The 20,322-nt window shown below is 34.4% G+C and overlaps 1 protein-coding gene across 1 annotated transcript in view; it reads left to right on the forward strand.

Annotated features, from left to right (window-relative positions):
- The window catches only part of TYW5 (tRNA-yW synthesizing protein 5), a 21,287-nt gene extending 1,634 nt beyond the window's left edge, over positions 1 to 19,653 (forward strand). Inside the window, exons 2-8 of the mRNA XM_030855354.3 lie at positions 3,240 to 3,394; positions 7,634 to 7,703; positions 10,113 to 10,157; positions 10,788 to 10,925; positions 12,672 to 12,759; positions 13,156 to 13,272; positions 16,242 to 19,653. Coding sequence (XP_030711214.1) covers positions 3,240 to 3,394; positions 7,634 to 7,703; positions 10,113 to 10,157; positions 10,788 to 10,925; positions 12,672 to 12,759; positions 13,156 to 13,272; positions 16,242 to 16,498 — 870 coding nt within the window. The 3' untranslated portion in view covers positions 16,499 to 19,653. The remainder of the gene's footprint in view (positions 1 to 3,239; positions 3,395 to 7,633; positions 7,704 to 10,112; positions 10,158 to 10,787; positions 10,926 to 12,671; positions 12,760 to 13,155; positions 13,273 to 16,241) is intronic.
- Positions 19,654 to 20,322: the final 669 nt, after the last annotated feature.

Below are 20,322 nucleotides of genomic sequence, written 5' to 3' on the forward strand. Positions count from 1 at the left end.
TAGAAAGTCTGGATGAAGATAGACGTGTGTACACACACACAAGTATTTATCCAGGCTCTGGAGATATATATATATATGGAAATTTAGCATGTGATGAACGCGACATTTTAAAAATCACTGGGGCAAAGATGAACTTTTAAATAAATGGTGCTTGGACAAGTGGATGGTCACAGTCATTTAGAAAATGATAAAATTAGATTTATATCTGACACCGTACAGAAGAGTTATCTCCAAATGGATCAGAGATCTAAATAAAAAAAAGAAACTACGTTAAGTACTAGAGGAAAACATGGGTAAATTTCTCTGCAATCTAGGTCTATGGAAGGGCTTTCTAACTATGACTCAGGTGTGATAAATGATTAAAATTGTACATAAAATACAAACTGGGAGAAAAATATTTGCAACATATTTCATTAAAGGGCAGTAAAAGCCCATGTACGTAAAGAACTTTTAAAAATTAATGGGGGGGAGGGCAAAAATCTGATTAAAAAATCAACAGTTGACAAAAAGATAAAAACGGCATCTAAACACATGAAAAGATGTTCAGTTTTATTCATAAGAGAAATTAAACTGAGATACCATTTATCTATAATATTGGCAAAAATCAAAAGGCTTTAATAATAATATTCTTTGTGGGTCTGTGAAGAAGCTGGTACTCTCACGTTTTATGCCAAGTAGTACAACCCTCATGGAGGGGAATTTGGCATATCTAACAAAACTATTGATGTGTTTACTTTATGATATAGCAGTTCCTCTTTCGGAATTTACTCTGGGGATATATTTCCAACAGTATGAAAATTTCTAGTGTTTATTATGCTTGCGAATTATTACAAATAACCTAAAAACGTATGCATAGGAGACTGATTAAATTGTCCATTTACACTAAGGTGTACTAAGCTGTAAAAAAGAATGAGGGAAATGATCTGAACTGATAGTAGTGATTTCCAGGATATATTTTTAAATTTTTAAAAAAACGCAAATTACAAAAACAATACATAATAAGACACTTTTTGTATAAAAACAAAGGGGAAATAAGAAAGTATATATATTTTTGGTCACTATGCAAAAAAGAAATACAGGGACGATAAACCAGACATTAATGAGACTGGTTATGTATAGGGGATGAGTGATTATGAGGTGGGTGATTATAGATGCGGTGACCTTTTTTGTACAATTTTGACTTTGGAGATCACGTTACTGTTTTATATTCTACCGTAATAATAATAGTAAAATTAACAAGGGTAAGGAATGGTTCAAAAAAACCAACCAAACTCTAATATAGAATATAAAAGTAAGAAGTGAACCTAAGTAAGGGAGAGGAGGAGAAGTAACCTAAATCACTTTTGAACACAATTCTTTGATTATATATCAGTCTAAAAACAAAAAGAACCATAAACAATACTGAATTCTAGTTTGTAGACTTTTTTTTTACAGTGGTATAACTTAGCAATTGCAAAAGCACTTATTGTGAATTCTGGGATTGTACAATTGATTAAACATTGAGGATGATAGGAACCAGGTTTCCCACTAAGAGAAGGGAGTTTACAAATATATAAACAATGAATATTAGAATAAATCTTGTGGTATAAGATCAGAATTAGGTATCCATATTGGGAGTATCATGGTTCATCATACATCCATTAATTGTATGTGTGTGTGTATAGTACATATTGAGAGAGAAAGAGAAATAGATAGATATAACTATATGCATATGCAGAATATGTGTGTGTATATATATATATTTGGGGAGGAGTGAGTATATACACACCTTCATGTGTTTCCTAGCTCTGTCCACTGAGAAGGCCTAGAAGTAATGACACACCAATAGTCATAAACACATTCAGCACCCAGATCATGGTTTCTAAACAGCATTCCCCACTAGAAGAAACCAGAGCTGCTTGAAGAAATGACTAGAGGGCTGGGACAGAGATGTAAAAGGATACTGGATTGTGTTATTTTTCCATAAAGTAAGAAGTGCTCAGGTAAAACGTCACAAGAGGCAGGTCGAAGGGACTCCTGCTGGCCAAATCTGGGATAACTTGAGCATCAAAATTATGTCAGTAGACTATAACTCAGTGAATAAAATAAGTGAATGGAGAAGTTAGAGCTGATTTTTACATTAGAATACCAACTAGTACATGTAGAAGGTGATGGAGTTTTTTTTTTTATCACGATTTTTACACTCATCGTAGCAATACTTGATTGAGGCAGGAATTACCAGTTGATCAAAATTAACGTCATAAATAATAGGGAAAATATCATGTGCTACCTGATGTGTTGCACTGAGAAAGACACAACATTGCTTTTGTGGTACATTCTTTCCAAAAATGTGTAACCTGAATCTAATCATGAAGAAACATCGGATAAACCCAAGTTGAAGGGCATTCTACAAAATAACTAGCCTACTCCTCAAAAATGTCAATGTCATAGAAGAGAGTCTGAGGAACTGTTCCAGAGTAAAAGAGATATAGTAATTAAATACAATGTGGCATCTCAGATATAGGGAAAAAATATAGAGGATATTATAAGGACAGTTAGCAAAATTTGGATACAGTCTGGATTAAAGTATTATATCAGTGTTAAATATAATTTTGATAATTATTCTGTTGTTATATAAAAGAATGTCTTTGTTCTCAGAAAATATACTCAAGTTTTAGAGATAAAGGAGCATGATGTCAGCAACTTACACTGAACTAGTTTAGAAAAAATTAAATTATCTTTAATATGTTTCTCTCTGTACACATATAACAAGAGTGAGAGCAGATGGTAAAGTAAGTGGAGCAAAATGTTAAATTAACAACTAGTGACTCAGAGTAAATGGTATACGGGAGTTCTTTGTAATGTTCTTACAACTTTTCGTTAAGTTTAGAATGGTGTCAAAATAAAAAGTTGCAAACAGTATTTGAGTATAAAGCACAAATTTTAATCAGTTGTATGTTTTGTCATAAATAACACTCTAGAGAATGCTTTAAATAATACTCAGATTTCTCTTGTTTCTAAGCTTATGGTGGCACTTCTGTTTTGTTTGGTTTTGATTTCCTAATGTTAAAATTTTGTTCTAACTATATTACATGGGTCCTCTTCCTGTTTTAGTTACAGCATGAATTGTCAGAAGGTTTGATTTTTAGCATCTTGGGATAAAGAATCATTTCTTATTTGTTTTTATCCCTTTATTACCAAATACAGCTCCTGATACATTGTTGGTTTTCCCTAATTTTTGGTTGATTTTTTCCACACAGAGAAAACCTCTAGTGTTGGAAGGAATTGATTTGGGGACATGTACAAGCAAATGGACAGTGGATTACCTAAGCCAAATTGGAGGGAGGAAAGAGGTGAAGATTCATGTTGCTGCAGTTGCCCAGATGGACTTCATTAGTAAGAACTTTGTGTATAGGTATTTTCTTCTGAGGTTTACTCTGGGGATACACATAACTTTTTTTAAACCTTTAAAATATTTTTGCATTATTATACAAAGATTATATGGCATTTTCTCTTTTGGCTAGTTTGATATAATTGTGGAATAGCTTACTAATTTTTAAAGAATGGCTTTTAAAAGACAAGAATTCTGAGCTTACATAATTATACAAAGACATTTCCAAAGACCATTTTAAAAATATAGTGTGTACCCAATACCTTCTGGAGTCATGGAAAGAGCAGAATTTCTGTAACTAAAGTTAGATTCATCTAAAGCTCAGTGTACTGTATTCATTCAATGCTTCATTAATTACTTGATCCTCCCACATTAGTAATTGTTATCTAGAGTAATAAATTCTAAAGTTTTCCTTTATAACCTATTTTGATTATTAAGTGCCTTATTTTGGGAAGATTTTTTAATTCCAGATTGTTTTTAGATAAGTATAAGCTCATGTTTTCTTTTTCTGCCCTCTCCAGAAATATAAGACAAGTGGTTACTATGTTTGGTATAATCTTTTATCAACTTAGATAAATCAGGCTTAATTTTCTTTTTTGTCCAAATAATCTTAAATACTTTAAATGTCCCTCATGGTTGTTGTTTTATGCTTTGGAATGTCTTAAAAGTAAAAGATAGGTAAATGCTGTGGAATATCTAAACTTGAAAGCTTTAAATGCTACAGCCTTATAGATTTAATATGCTATTTATTCCCATGAGTTTATTCCCTTGAGTTTCACTAAAAATGCTAAATTTAAAAACAAACAACTTTCAAATTCTGAGCACATGCAGTTCCCAGCAAATTCAGTCTATTGAAAAACCATGTTGTTCACAAAAGACTGATTTTTAAAGAAAGGTGGCTTTCACTGTTCCTTCCAGAGTTTAAAGATGAGTTAAACAGAGCTTCTAATGTCCACGGCCGTTCTTTTCTCAGTAGAGTTTCCCAAGTTCATATAGCAGCTTGCCAAAGCATTTCTCGGTTTTTGATCCTTTGAATATTTGCCATTACAGTTTTGGTTTTTAATAGGCCATGGATTGAATTTAATTACCATAAATTTTTCCAAGTGTAAGAACTTTTCATTTTTTATTAAATCAAGAAAGTGGAAGAAAGTGCTGGAATGATGAGCATTTTTCAGCCTGCAGTTAATGATGTTTATTTTCCAGGGAGCCCAATGCTGTAACAAATGGGTATTGAAACTTCATCTTGAGTTGCCTTGATGTTATGTCATGTCCTATAAACTTTTCAAAACATGTTTTTGAAGCACATATATTATGTAATAGTTCCTATTCCAGCTTCCTCTAAGCCTTTCACTACAGCTACTAAGGAGTTGCAAGATTAGTTTCTTAGAGTAAGAAGGAGAATAGATTTAGTCATTTTTGGCAGTTATCAGGGAGTAGGAAAGAAGGGAGGCATCTAGACCAAAGACAGAGACTAGAAAGTAAGAAAACCTACGCACATATATAATTATTATCAGTTCAGATTAAGGTTGCATTTCTGCTTTTTAAACATTTGAAGATAAATATGTTTCCAAGTCTTAGCTTTTACTTCTCTCCTCTTGGTAGCTCTAACTGTTCTTCCAGAGTCAGTATACTATAAAAAAGAAGAGCCTTGTGTAGTGAAAGGATACAGTTGTTATTCTTCTGGCCATAGATTTTTTTTTAAGTCTGAATCTTATATAAGCTTTGCTTCACTGCTTCTGCCTATCACATCATCTGACTCCTATCATCATCCTGCTCTCATTGTTTGTTATACTTTCATCATTCCTGATCTTGATTTTGTGAAGCAGCCTTTCCAAAATGGGGAGCAGAACAGTGAAGATTTTTTTTCTTCTTTTTCTAAATGTTGGTAACTACTGCATGCTGCTGTATTATCATTGTTGTTAACCCCACCACCTGTCCTTTATTGAACACTTACTATATGTCAGGTACTGTGCATCCTAGATTATATTGCTCATTTAGACTTCTGTGAGGTAGATTTTTTAAATAATAATTATACAGATGAGGAAATGGAAGTTTAAAAATGTTAAATAACTTAAGATTGTATAGCTCTAAATGTTGGAACTAAGACTTATACCCAAATTTGCCTGACTCCACCAAGTCCTAATAATCCTAAGTCCTCCTTGATACTACCTCCCTTACTGGTCTGTATGTCAGTCCAGACAAGTGGAACTTCTATAGCAGATGCCCTTCTTACTGAAACATGCATAGGATAGATAAGACCTTAAGGCCAAGGAACTTAACAATTCATATACCTCATTTCCTCTTCTCTCAACTTAGTTTCTGTAGAAGCTCTGACAGGTACTACGACCTAAAGGAGAAGGTTGCTGGGGGCACCCGAGTTCTGCTTCTCTGGACTGAGCTACTCTATCTGGCCTCTTCTTGTAAAGGTCTTGGGTTCTCTCCAGTAAAAAAGCCTTAGCAACTGCACCAATTTCAGAGGTAGTTTTGGCCCAGAGAGGCTTCCACATTGTTCCCAAACTCTTCAAAGATGCTTTGGTAGGAATAAAGAGTATATAGTGAGGTCAGAGATGGAAAACATTGAACAAATAAATTTGTTGATATTATTAGCCAAAACTGTAGTAGTAGATTGGTCTGAGTAGATGACAGACTCCTTTCTTCTCTCTTGAGTGCTCATTCTACATAATTATCAGCAGTGTGTCCTCAAATTCTGATTGACACCTGCTAGTCCATAATCTGGCATCAGACTCACTTACCTTTGCAAAGGAATACAAGGCAGGAAACAGTATTGCAGCAGATAGAATCAGTGGGAGTCCTTATACCAATCCAGAAACCATTTTTTGGCTCACCAAGTGACAGCTTACTTGTAAGGGAACAAGACTGACTATAGAGGTGGATTGCAGAAACACCCTAGCTTAGCTAAGCCACTTAGTGCGCAGAAACCAGCAGCATGAAATGGCTCATGACCTTGGCTTCTCAGTTCCTCCAAGGAACATGCTCAGTTACTGAGTTATGCTGCACAGGGAGAAGCCAAGTCCTCTGCTTCCTAACAGGTGGCTATAGTCCACTCACCATCCTTCTAGTCTAGACACAATAAATAAGGGGTCTTTTTATTTATTTATTTATTTTTGGCTGCACTGCACAGCATGCCAGATCTTAGTTCCCCGATCAGGGATTGAACCTGTGTCCCCTGCAGGGGAAGCGTGGAGTCCTAACCACTGGGCCGCCGGGGGATTCCCAAAGGGTCATTTTTTACAATAAACAATGTTACCTGTTCTGACAGCTGACATTCCACATTTATCTTAACCTAGTATGTTTCTAGGAAAACATTGCAAGGTCATCTTCTTACAAGGAAATCTTACCTCCCCAGTACAGATATCAAGTGGAAAGATATTTGGTAATAAGAGTGAAAGATTACAGGTATCATCTGCAGATAGGGGGCAGTACATTTGATTCTAGAAGGTTGAATGGATAGGATGTGATGCAGAGAAAAGACAGCCCTTCAGGCTCAAGAGCATGAGGTAAAGGAAACAAACTTTGCTTCTGCAGTGTTCAGCCCTGTTCACCAGGATGGAAGAAGACAGGCATTTGGGCAGAAATATTTAAGAAGAATAAAATTTGGTCACTTCACTGGAATTCCTGAGCTATTCCTCAGAAGCCTGAAATGATAGAGGGTGGTACAGGAGGATGAGAGCAGTTTTGTGTGCTACTGCCAGAAGGCAGGCAGGTTGGTGAGAAGCAGAGGGGCTTTGTCTTCATTGGACTGTTTGCTTGTTGTCTCTTCCGAAGTAGCATTGGTGTTGATAGCTTGCCCCATTCATCACAAGACTTGTTTTCCGAGGACACTTGAAAATTAGTAGCAATAAACGCTTGAAAGTTGGTTTATTTCCAAAGATACCGTATATACCATAGAACCAGAAACAGTTTTCTTAACAGCAACTTAGAATAGGAGTATATTGATATGAGAAGGATCCATCTGTACTGTAGATCTATTTGAAATCAAAATTTCAGCCAACCTAGGTCAAATAAGCTCAATGCTAAATGAATTTTGAAAATTTAGAATTCCACATAATAGGTTATAATAAAAATTATGGATATTGTAAAACAGAAGATATATCAAACTCCAACAAGCAGTGTGTGTGTATATATATATATGCATATATATATGCATATATATATATATATATATATATATATATAGTGACTAGAGTATTACTAGATGATTTATTGTTACTAAGTCCAAGGATTCTTTTGTGTTTATTTCAGAACTTTACCTTTTGGCAAGTTGGTTCAGAGGGCAGCTGAAGAAAAGCATAAGGAATTCTTTATTTCAGAGGTAACTGCTTTTAACACATTTTCTTAGGAAAGCATTAATATGTAAATACTAAATTATTTTCTTATAAAAGAATATTAGATGTGTAAGAACTATAGCCTTCCATATATATATCCTAGCTGTGTTATTTATTAGGTCTCAAACCTTGTCCAAATTATCTTTCTATGCCTCAGTGTTCTCATCTATGAAATAGGAATAATAACGGTATCTATTTCATAAGGTTTTTGTGACAGTTAACTAAATAAAATCTATAGAATACTTAGCACAGTGCCTGACACATAGGAACCACTCACTAAATGTTAGCTATTAATATTACTTCCTCTGAAAATGCTTTGGTCTGATGTGCCAAGTTCAAATGCTAATGGAGAACTTTATTTTCATATCTTACTATTAGACTATTTCTATATTTTATTATTGTTATTATCAATGTGACTTCTATTGTGTGTATTTACTATAATATTTGTTCAGGATTAAATGCAGAAGAATTCTACTTATTTACATTAAATCCAGCTTTAAATAATTTAAATGTCTTGAGATAAGGCATTGAGGCTTTTATAAATACATTTTTTTAAAAAAATTTACTCTGTTATCTCAAAAGCACATTTGAAAAATAAACTGCTTTTTAAGCTTTGAAGAAAGCTATTGTCTGCATCTGAGCCAGCTGGGCTGCTGGTCAGTTTGGTGGTAAAAATGTTTTGTTTTCACAGTTCTGTCATCAGGTGATGTTTATACTAGATCCACCAGTATCCCTACAAACTCCAGAAATCTGTATTCTGTAGCATGACTAGAATATCTACTAAAACTGAATCCATTAGCTGTACCTGAAAAATGTTTTTTAACTTTACAGCCATGCTTTAACATACATGTTCAGTTGCCCTTTGGTATCAGTCCTTTCCTGTCCAAGGGTAATGAGTGGCACAGATGTAAATAGCCATGAAATGTCAAGTGAAGTAAAAGAAACAGACAAGATAAAGGGCAAGACAAGATAAATTAAAGTCTAAAAATTAGGGTGAGTGTGTAAGTAAGATGAATATGGACTATTAGTTCAGTTCTCTAGGAAGCATACGCTGAGATGGAATTAGGACTACAGAAGGTTTTTTGGGAAGTAATACCTGTGAAAGGAAAGGAGAGGATTGGGTAGAGGGTGCCATCAGACGGTGATGCAGAGCTGACAGTCTCTCTGCCAGATCAGTGTGGAACTCCTGAGCGAAGACGACCTCTTAGAGGAGTCCTGTCTTGGGTAGCAATGTCTAGGCCTTTTACCATCTTGCTTAGTCATTGGCTGGGGCTACCCCACGAAGAGCATGACCTTTAGTTCAAAGGATGAGGTGGACCTGCAGGAGTTAACAGCTGGCAGCTGTAACTTAATCACACTCCTTGCAATAAGTTATGAACCCTTTCTTGAAGGGCAGTCTGCGGTGCTTCTCTGTACCTGCCACATGAATTTACCTTTTAAATCCTGAAACATTAGAACTGGAAGAGACTCTTAGAATTTTAAAGAACATACTTTGAAATCTATTTAGCCAGTAATAAATTTATGGAACTTATCTGATATGGTACTAGTTAAAATTTTAAAAACAGTGAATCTAGGAGTTTAGTAAAATTTATGAACAGAGATGTATAATATATTGTTAGGGTAAATAAAATACATTTTGAAGTTTGTGTTATAATGGTCAATGTAAGTATAAAAGAGGCAGAATTCTTGAGTTGGGTTGCCCCTGTGTTTGACCTGATATATCTCAGTTCTCTAATTATTACAGGAAATGCAGGCAATACAGTGCGTCATAATTCAAATAGTTCCCTATTAGAGCTACTCAGTGAAGTTATAATTGACAATTTTTTAAAGCATCAACTTAAACTTATTACTATGAAATTACATATTTCTAATTCGTACATGAGCTGACTCTTAAGGATTTGGCTTGAGAATTATGTGATTAGGGATAAACTTAGCTTTATAAAATGCAATGTTTCAGATTTTTAAAAGTATAAAGTATTTTATTTATCTTCTATTCTACATTTATATTATATTAGTTTGTCGTTGGCCCTTAGCAATGCTCTGAGATCATATGTGCTATACAAATGGGAGTTCTTTTAAGTCTTAAGGCACTGTTAAGATTGTAAATAATTTGGAGTATAAAGTCTAAATTAAGCATTGTGGCTTTAGATGTGGTATGTATGTGTCGCCTTTAGGATTTATTTTATTTAATGTTTTGTGGATCCTGTCGTTATTACTAGCGGCATATAGAGACATTTCTTCATACAGCCACCAGAGAGCATTAGTACAAAGGGTAAGAAAATGGAACTTTTTCAAAAATGACTTGAGGGTTAGCTTTTCAGATTCATTTCCTTCCATCTTTACTTTCTAATATTTTAAAGTAAATACTGATGTTGTTTTTCTTTGGAATGTTTAAGGATGAGAAGTACTACCTACGATCACTTGGAGAAGACCCTAGAAAGGTAAGAATTCTGAATGTAACAAGTTGTCTAATCTCTCCACAATTAAGAAATCTGTTCTACTGTATATTTTACAGATGGCCATTCAGCTAATAAAATATAATCTAAAATAATTATAAAAATCCTGGATAATTCATATATATGTATTCAGAATCAAATTGATATGGACACAGTGTTAAGGAGTGGTCCCTAAAATGATCAAGTCAGATTCTATCTTTTCTCTTTATGGCACTATTATTTCTTTACCTTCTTTTATTCTTCTCCCTTAGTAGTACCCACAGGTTTTATGTAATTGATAACTTATATTCAAGTTGATGACTCCTAAACTTCAATATTAGAGTAGATGGCAATTGTATGATTCTTGCTTAAAGTAGGAAGAACTTTTCTATTAGTGAAGCATATTAAGCTTAACAATAGTGATATTGTTGAATGTCTTGGTACATAGTCTGTCATTCCTTCAGTTGAAAGATCATGCATTGGCTATGGTCACATCCTAGTATTTAAAGCAGTGAGCAGAGTTTTGCCCCATTCCTCCTTATTATCATGGGCTCTGATGGCAGCCTTAGATAAAATAAGCATTATGCCAATATTGTGTTTATTATTAAAATTCTCATTATGTTTCTCTCAATGCAGGATGTTGCAGATATCAGAAAGCAGTTTCCTTTATTGGAAGGAGATATTAAGTTTCCAAAATTCTTCAAAGAAGAGCAGTTCTTTTCCAGTGTTTTTCGAATTAGCTCACCAGGGTTACAACTTTGGACCCACTATGATGTATGCTACATAAATGAGAAATCTAAAACTACAGTAGCTCTTTAGAATTTATGGACTTAACATTCACAGTTTCAACTTTCTGGAGGTTACCCCAAAGATCTTTGACATGTAATTTGCTGAAACATGAAGTTTGAAAACAGGTGCTCTGCAAGGCAGTGGTATGGGAGTGAATTATTTTAGTTAATGCCAAAGCCTAGTTAGTTTCTTATATTTGCATTTCTCTGTGGTCTTATTCTTGGTTCCTCATAATATATATACTACGTTTTTTGAAATGTTTTTTTTAACATGTGAAAAGTGGACACCAGATGAGGGGGAAAGCTGCAAAAGTGGGAAAAATGTTAAGGTTGTAGTATGAGGATGTTGAAGTGATACATGACTAGATGGAACCATTGTTGAAGAGAAAGGCAGAAGTTTGTGGAGAGCCATTTCCAATTATAAGAATTTGGGGACACCTGAAGGTCTTAGGCTGTATATCCCTTGAGAATGTCAAGTGTCTGCTGTATTTATTGAGCAGCAAGATGTGTAGAGTATTGATCTTGATCATTTATTCTATGGTGTTACAATTTTATTTGCTTAAACATATGCATATAAGTATCTAAAAATATTAAAAATCTAGTATTGTGTTTGGTTTGGTGTTGGGTGGAGAAATTTAGAAAGCTTAAAGCAATACCTAATAGGTTTCTAAAGATAAAAGAATATTTTGAAAAGTTCTGAGTTAAATTTAATAAAGTTTTAGAAGTGTGTTTTACAGTTTAGCTGAGGCCCTCGGGAGGATTTTAACATAGTAACTCTATAATTAAATGAGATAGATATAAAGTCTTAGCATATTTTTTAAGGTTTTATTTACATGAATGATAAGGTAAGAAAATGATGTAACTCAAACTTTTTAACTGTATTCAATGACTATTTTATGTAGTATCCATTTTATCTTAAATATTATAAAGTTTTTCTTAACCATAAAAATAAGTCAAAGGAATGCTAGTTATATAGTTAAAGTTTACATAAGTCAAGGGTTAGTGGTAAAAGGAGAAATGCTTAGGTAGAAGTGATATGTACTCAATAATCATGAATATATCTTGCTTAGTATATATTTTAATTCCTTAGCTGAGAATTATGTAGCTCTGCCTTTTAACATTTTTCAAAATTTGTACTAATGTAGTGTACCCTTACAAACACAGGAAAAGTCAGGATTGCTCCATTATTAATAGGTTCATCAAGAAAATTTGCCAAGTTATAGTCCTATAGAAATAATTTGGAAATCAAGATACATACCTATAACCAAATTATGGTTGGCCATATAGTAAAAGAGTTTAGCAGTAGTTGCAGCAGTACTGTTTATTTTCCCAACACCTGGTTTTCCTAAGTGCTTTCAACCTGTTGTCTAATTTTGGCCTTATAGCATTCCTTGACAGATAAGTAAAATAGATACTTACCAAGGGGAGCCTCAAATAGGTGTAACTATACTTGCTGTCAGAATGGTGGGGCAAAGGCAAATAGTTTTCTGACTTCAGATTTCCTAATAGCTTGCCAATCCTTCCCATTTTAAGACAGTGTTGGAGAAATAACGACACAGTTGTGTAACACAACTGTTTTCCTTGTTAGATTAGAATACTACTATAAGTTTTAGGTAATGTGAGTCAAGCTTTATTAAAGGATAGGATTTACGGTTAACTGTTTGGAATACCATTGGTTCTGTGTATTTGAATTTTAGATACTGCTTATTCATAAGTTCTTATTTGTCTTCAGGTAATGGATAACTTATTAATACAAGTGACAGGAAAAAAGCGTGTTGTACTATTCAGTCCTCGAGATGCCCAATATTTATATTTATCAGGTACTGTTTTTTTTTTTTTAAGTTTAAATTTCTGAAGTTTTATTTATTCAGTTAGTTTTTTTTTTTAATCTCTTCATTCTCATAGAAAAACTTTATAGGGCTTCTTCCTAATTATGATGTATTGTATTCTCCATTGTGTATGTAATGATAGGCAATATGAAGAATGAGATTTTCAGATTATCTTAATTATATTACATGGAAGTCAATGGTTATAAATAAAGGATGTGTTATTGAAAATTGTCTTAGGTTTCAGGAGAATAGTAATCATTCTCACATTGTGAGTACACAGAAGTAGTTGTACAGGAAAAAAAAATTTTTTCAAATTTATATTTGTGGTTACTTTTTAGAAAAATGCTAACTGCTCAATCTATATTATCCTTTTTTGGAACTTTTCAGGTACTAAATCAGAAGTACTGAATGTAGATAACCCAGACTTAGCTAAATATCCACTGTTTTCCAAGGCTAGACGGTATGAATGTTCCCTTAAAGCTGGAGATGTATTATTCATTCCTGGTAAGATTTCTAGACTTCAGTAATTTGATGTTTATAATATTTGTACTCTGTCTTCCATCCATTATATGATTATTTTAGTAAAAAAATTTGTTAGATGTATCCTGTCATATACAAGATGATTTTTATACACAGATGTGTGTGTGTTTAAAGTATGCTTAGACAAATTCTTACAATATTAACAATCTTGTTTTCAAAGGCAACCTATAAATATAATATTATATATATATAATATTATTATACTCTAATTTCTTTATTCTTTTATTAAAGGATCTCAAACAAGATACTTTATATCTAGGAGAAGATCATACCTCATTGTACTTTTAAAATCATTTTGTTTCTAAAATATTAACATGTTTTAGAACTGTCACTTAAGTATTTACCAAGAAATAGTAAATATATTTCAAAGCCAAGAGAGATTAGAGATTTTATTAAATATAAAAATGTTAGTCTTAATACCTATGATATCTTTTGTGTGCATCATTTTTCTACAGTCTGAATTAGTGTCACTTAATGTTTTTGAACAGTAAATAGGCATTAGTTACTGTTAGTAACCAGTGATATAATTAACATCTGTAATTATTATGCAAAACTGAATACCTGAAGATTATAAAGATTATAAAATCATAATTAAGATTAAAGGGATGCATTAACAAATTCTATTTATATAGTTTTATTTTCCATATCTAAGTTAATAAGTTTAATATGTTTAATAACTTTTCAGTGATAATAAAATTAAGTTAAAAAGTATTAATAATAATATGATATTCTCATTTGGGACTAGATTATAAATTCTTTGAGGACAAGAAACCATGTTTTGTTAATCTTTGTATTGTCCTGATAAAATGTCCTTCACATAATTGTGTATAAAAATTTGATACCTTGGGGCTTCCCTGGTGGCGCAGTGGTTGAGAGTCCGCCTGCCGATGCAGGGGACACGGGTTTGTGCCCTGGTCTGGGAGTGGCTGGGCCCGTGAGCCATGGCCGCTGAGCCTGCTCGTCTGGAGCCTGTGCTCCGCGACAGGAGAGGCCACAACAGTGAGAGGCCCGCGTACGGCAAAAAAAAAAAAAAAAAAAAAAAATTTGATACTTGACTTCTTAATCTTCATTGAAAACAACCAGCACATTTTTTTTTAACATCTTTATTGGAGTATAATTGCTTTACAATGGTGCGTTAGTTCCTACTGTATAACAAAGTGAATCAGCTATACATATACATATATCCCCATTTCTCCTCCCCCTTGCGTCTCCCTCCCACCCTCCCTATCCCACCCCTCTAGGTGGACACAAAGCACCGAGCTGATCTCCCTGTGCTATGTGGCTGCTTCCCACTAGCTATCTATTTTACACTTGGTAGTGTATATATGTCCATGCCACTCTCACTTCGTCCCAGCTTACCCTTCCCCCTCCCCGTGTCCTCAAGTCCATTCTCTACATCTGTGTCTTTATTCCTGTCCTGTTCATCAGAACTTTTTTTTTTTTAGATTCCATATATATGTGTTAGCATAATTTGTTTTTTTCTTTCTGACTTAACTTCACTCTGTATGACAGACTCTAGGTCCATCCACCTCACTACAAATAACTCAAATTTCTTTTCTTTTTATGGCTGAGTAATATTCCATTGTATATATGTGCCACATCTTCTTTATCCGTTCATCTGTCAATGGACACTTAGGTTGCTTCCATGTCCTGGCTATTGTAAATAGTGCTGCAGTGAACATTGTGGTACATGACTCTTTCTGAATTATGGTTTTCTCAGGGTATATGCCCAGTAGTGGGATTGCTACAACCAGCACATATTTTTTAAATCCATTGCCATTACTTAAATTTTGGGGTTTTGTGTCTTGAGAGCATGGTTAAGGGTGATGCAGTTCTCCCTTATTCTGTATACAACTTTAAAAGAAGAAAAAAACAAAACAGAAATACTGAACATTTGCATATATTTTGAAGTAAGAGCAAAAGTCCCATCTTCGGATGTAAATTTAACAGAATAGTTACCTTTTTTTCCTGTTACATTGAATATGGAAAAAAAGGTTCTGAAAGAAAGAGTAGTTAAGATTAAAACCATGTTTGGAACCTAGTTTTGTAAATCAAAATATTTTAAGCTTTTGTTTCTTCTAGAGCACTCAGAATGAGTTTGTTTCTAAAATTTAGCTTCTTATAAATCTTCCTTTCTCCTTTCCACAGGATTAAACTTTTTTTGGATGTGACTAGTATTTCATCTTTATTATATTGTAGTGTTGCTTTAGTATTTTTGTAGCACCTGTGTTTTGAAAATATTTAGACTCAATTGAAAACAAAGAAGTAAGCTTTCTAGTGGAAGTAAAATATTAATTAGCTATATGATAAAAGTTTACTCATCCTCTCCACAACCAAAATATTTGCTTTAGTTTTATATACTTATTATAAAGGAGCTGAAAGAAATATAAGACGATTATAATTGCATTAGAAATGTAAAACTGAGGAGGCTACAGTGAATGCAGATTCAAGCAAGTTAGAAAACCAAATGCAGCTTGTACAGGAAGTCTTAGAGAACAAAAGTACTGTACTGACTCAGAAAAGGTCACAGATACTCCTCAAATAATTGAAATGTTCTGTGTATAAAAAATGAACACTTTTGATGTGGTTGTGTGACTCAGGAAGTGTAAACAAGTAACACAAAACACAGCCCCAAATTACAGAACTACAAAACAAATATAACTTTATTATGTCTTTCAAGTTAAAAGGAAAATTTGCTACTTCCAAAGGTTTTAAACGTAGGGTTGTGCTATTGACACTTTAAATTGGTTGGCAATTCATAAAAGTTAAAATGATTCTGTTAAAAGCTGGGAGTGTGCTAACGAAGGGATCTAGTTACAAGAATTATTTCTTGCATTGGCTATAATGCAATTCGTGATATTTCACTGACATTTTGGTTTTTTTTTTTAACTGTAGCTTTTATTTTTAACTTTTTTTTTTTAAAACTTCTCCAGCTTTATGGTTCCATAATGTAATATCTGAAGAGTTTGGAGTGGGAGTGAACGTCTTTTGGAAGCATCTTCCATCTGAATGCTATGATAAAACGGATACCTATGGAAACAAAGATCCTACAGCAGCATCAAGAGCTGCACAAATTTTGGACAGAGCCTTAAAAACCCTGGCTGAATTACCAGAGGAATACAGGGACTTCTATGCACGGCGAATGGTCTTGCACATTCAAGACAAAGCCTATAGCAAAAACTTTGAATAAATATTGAAGTGAATGCAGTGAGCATAAACTTTTAAATACAGTTCAACTCAAATACTGGAGAAGTATAACAAGATGTAAATTATTTTTTTAAAGATTTATCCTTTGTTAAAATAGGAAAGATAAATCAATCTCAGATTTACAGATTAAAGAAGTATGAAGGCATGTTTGTGTGGTTTCTACTTAATACAGATTGTTATGGTTGAAAAAGTGCTGCAGTGGGACAGCTCTTTAGCTTTCAGGTGCAAATAACTAAAAATCCAACTTAAAATGACCTAAACAATAAGAAAATGTATTGAATCATTATACATGAAGTCTACTGATAGAAAGGGCTTCAGTATTTCTATTTCAGTGATTCAGAAGGGTCACCAGGAAACTTTGGGGGTTTTTTTCTCCCGTTTTCAACTGCAGCATTGGCATCATACTAGTGCTGGCTTCCCTCGTGGTCATGGGATGGCTGCCAGTAGCAGTTGGGGCTGGGTACATGTTCATTTACATGAAGTGGAGGAATCAGGGGATTCCAGGGGCCCTCTTAACATGCAAAGCTTTCCCAGAATTTGCCGCCAGATGCTTGGGTCTCATTGATCTAAAGTGGCTTAGACCTGTCCATCCCTGAGCCAGTCACTGGTAAAGGATATGGAATAACTCTTAGGTCAGTTGGAGCTACTGGAGCTGGAAGTAGAATCCGCTGCCCCTGAGACACATGAGGTAGAATGGATAATTTTTAGAATCAGAATCCAGATAAGGAAAAAACATGGGCAACGAACAATATGTACTACATTAATCTTTTGAGCTTTTTATAACATACAGATGCCTAGGCCCCATCTTTGTAGACTCTGATTCAGTGTTTTTAGGGTTTGGCATAGGTATCTATTTAATAGAACTCATAGATTGTTTTGATGCATAATTAGGATTGAGAACAACTGGATTAGATGATAGTGATTTGGACTATTAGTTTTGTGATTTGTCCAAAGCAAGTGTTTAATCTGATCCTGGTTTTCTTGGTACCCAGTAAGTTAGGCCTGCCCTTTTCAGTTTTTGAATGTCAGAAAATATTCAAATCAGTTTTAATTTATACCTATGGCTAAACTTTAACCTAATTCAAGTTTTCCCCAGTAGATGTTTTCTGCCTATCCCCCTTTTTTAAAAAAAATTGCTTTTAAGAATGAATACATGAGAGATACCAATAACATCATTATTGAAGACAATCAGCGATTGTATGTGGATCTATGCCATTCTTTGTTTTGCACCTAGTAATTTTATTGCAGTGTCATTGAAGAAAGCCCATATATATTTACTGAATACAAATGTGCCCATCTAAAGCAATCTGAGTACATCGATTTAGTGCAGTTTAATTATGGAGAAAACTTTCTTTTAAAAATAATTTATCCACTCATACCGTGTTTGGAGTTGGATTAATTTCAGGTATGAAAGGCAAATTACAACAAATAAGAAAGGAAAAGTATATAAAAAAATTGTTCTCAACTTAACAGGCATCTTTGGGAAGAGAGAATGAAGTTACTCAGGTCAACAAAAGAAGTCTGTCAAAAAAATTGTTTTATATCTAATTATTAGATTTTGATTTTTATTATTTCTTAGGTTAAGCAAAGAACTTCTTTAATGATTTTCTTTGGGAAGGAAAAAAAACCAGCAAAACCCCTTTTAGTTGGAATAGTATTTAGAGTCAGCTCTTTAATAAACCCCTTTTTTTTTAACCAGTAAGAGAATCAGTGCAAAATATGTATGTCCAGGGTCATGTGGAAAACTAGGAAGCTGAGATTACAATTTGCCTAACGAATATTCATTTTAATTCAGTTTATTTGGAAAGTAAACTGGACTTTAGGCAAGTTAATCTCCTAAGAAGCTTACTTTCCTCATCTTTAAAATAAAACTTGAACTTTATAGGATTGCTACAGAAATAAAGGAGATAGCTGAAGGGCAGGAACATGGTTGATGTCTGGTGCTAGCTTCCATTTAATATTCCTTTGCTGAGAGATTTGAGGTAGTTCCTGTTGCAACATTATAATATCTGCAATACTGATGAATCCTTTGGGAGGTTTTATTTATTTTTGGGGGGGAGTTAAAATTCCTGGTCATAATTTTTAATGTTAGGGTCTTTTATTTTTTTGGCCACGCTGCACGGCATGTGGAATCCTGGTTCCTTGACCAGGGCCTGAACCCATGCCTGCCCCCTGCATTGGAATCGCAGTCTTAACCACTGGACTGCCAGGGAAGTCCCCTAGGGTCTTTTATTTTAAATGCAAAATATTTTAATCTTTTTGCCTACCTGGCTGAGACCAAATGAGATGTTTTTCATATATAAAATAGTACACAGCATGTTAGCTGCAACTTGTCAGGAATTCCAAATCTCAGAATTTTGTTGCTGAAAGGGATCTTAGAAATCATCTAGTCAATCCAGATTGCTTAAATGACTGTCGAGGCTGACACAGCTGGGTGATAGAAACTTGAAATTATAGTTGTGGTGCCCAGATTAGTAACTCTCCATTCTTACCCTTAGGTGCAGCTCATCTCAGATACTTAGGGATACATTATATAGTTATTCTCTGGTTACAGTTCAGGGCCACAAAGGAATTTTTTTCCTCTGCCAGTAAAACAACTCAATGTGCTGCTTGCTACACAGACAAGAGATACAAAGTAAGACTAATGAACAGGTAGACAGCAGAGTGTAATATAAAAATGGAATAGCATGCAGTCAAAGAATGAGACAGGTATATGTATGTACTGGCAAGGTATTTTCCCAAGGTAATTAAATGAGAAAAAGGTTTGAAACTATGAGTACAGTACGATGCCATTTGTGTAAAAGGTATGCTGTAAATAAACATTTATTTGTATATGCATAGAATTATCTCTGCAAGGATACATGAGAAACCAGTGATAGTGACTGCCTCTGAGGTTAGACAAGTAGATGGGAAGACTGGAATTTGCAGTTATTATCTGATTTTTTTTTTTGCCCTGGTATATATTATTCTTTCAAAATAAATTTTAAAAATACATGCGAAGATTGTAATTATTTTCTCCTCACAAACATTAACAGTATTTTTCTTGGTACATAATTACATCTGAATTCTATTTATTCAGTAATTTCAAACTTGTCACTTCGATGAAATATCAAAACAAGGGAAACAAGGTCAACATGGCTTATTTTCTATCCTTTTGAACAGCAGCTATGTGAACATTTGGAAAGAACCTTAGTAATGAGGCTTTTCTTTTCTTTTCTTTTTTTTTTTTTTTTTGCGGTACGTGGGCCTCTCACTGTTGTGGCCTCTCCCATTGTGGAGCACAGGCTCCAGACGCGCAGGCCCAGCAGCCACGGCTCACGGGCCCAGCCACTCCGCGGCATGTGGGATCTTCCCGGACCGGGGCATGAACCCGTGTCCCCTGCATCGGCAGGCGGACTCTCAACCACTATGCCACCAGGGAAGCCCAATGAGGCTTTTCTTACCCATCTGATGTTGCCATCAGACATCAAAGCTTAATCTAAGAAGTTGACCCCCACCAAAAAATGCAGGAAGCAGGAATGCACGTCTGGATGGAGTTGGAACTGTGCTGCTGTGACTCCTTCCCCCAGTGCTAAAAAACAGATATAGTCAGGAGGAACTAACATAGATGATTGGTAGTCACCCACATATCTCTGGTGTTACCTTACAGTCTTTTTTCAAGCATACAGGCCATGGGTGTTTGGATGTCTTAAATACACCTAAGTTATATTGTATTTTTTCAAGTTCCATTAAATAGGATACTAAAATGACCATCCTAAGTGACTGCCTGTCTCTACCACTAAGAGCTGCTTGGCCTCTCTGCCTTTG

This window comes from Globicephala melas, chromosome 7 (assembly GCF_963455315.2).
Source record: "Globicephala melas chromosome 7, mGloMel1.2, whole genome shotgun sequence".
Classification (NCBI taxonomy): domain Eukaryota; kingdom Metazoa; phylum Chordata; class Mammalia; order Artiodactyla; family Delphinidae; genus Globicephala; species Globicephala melas.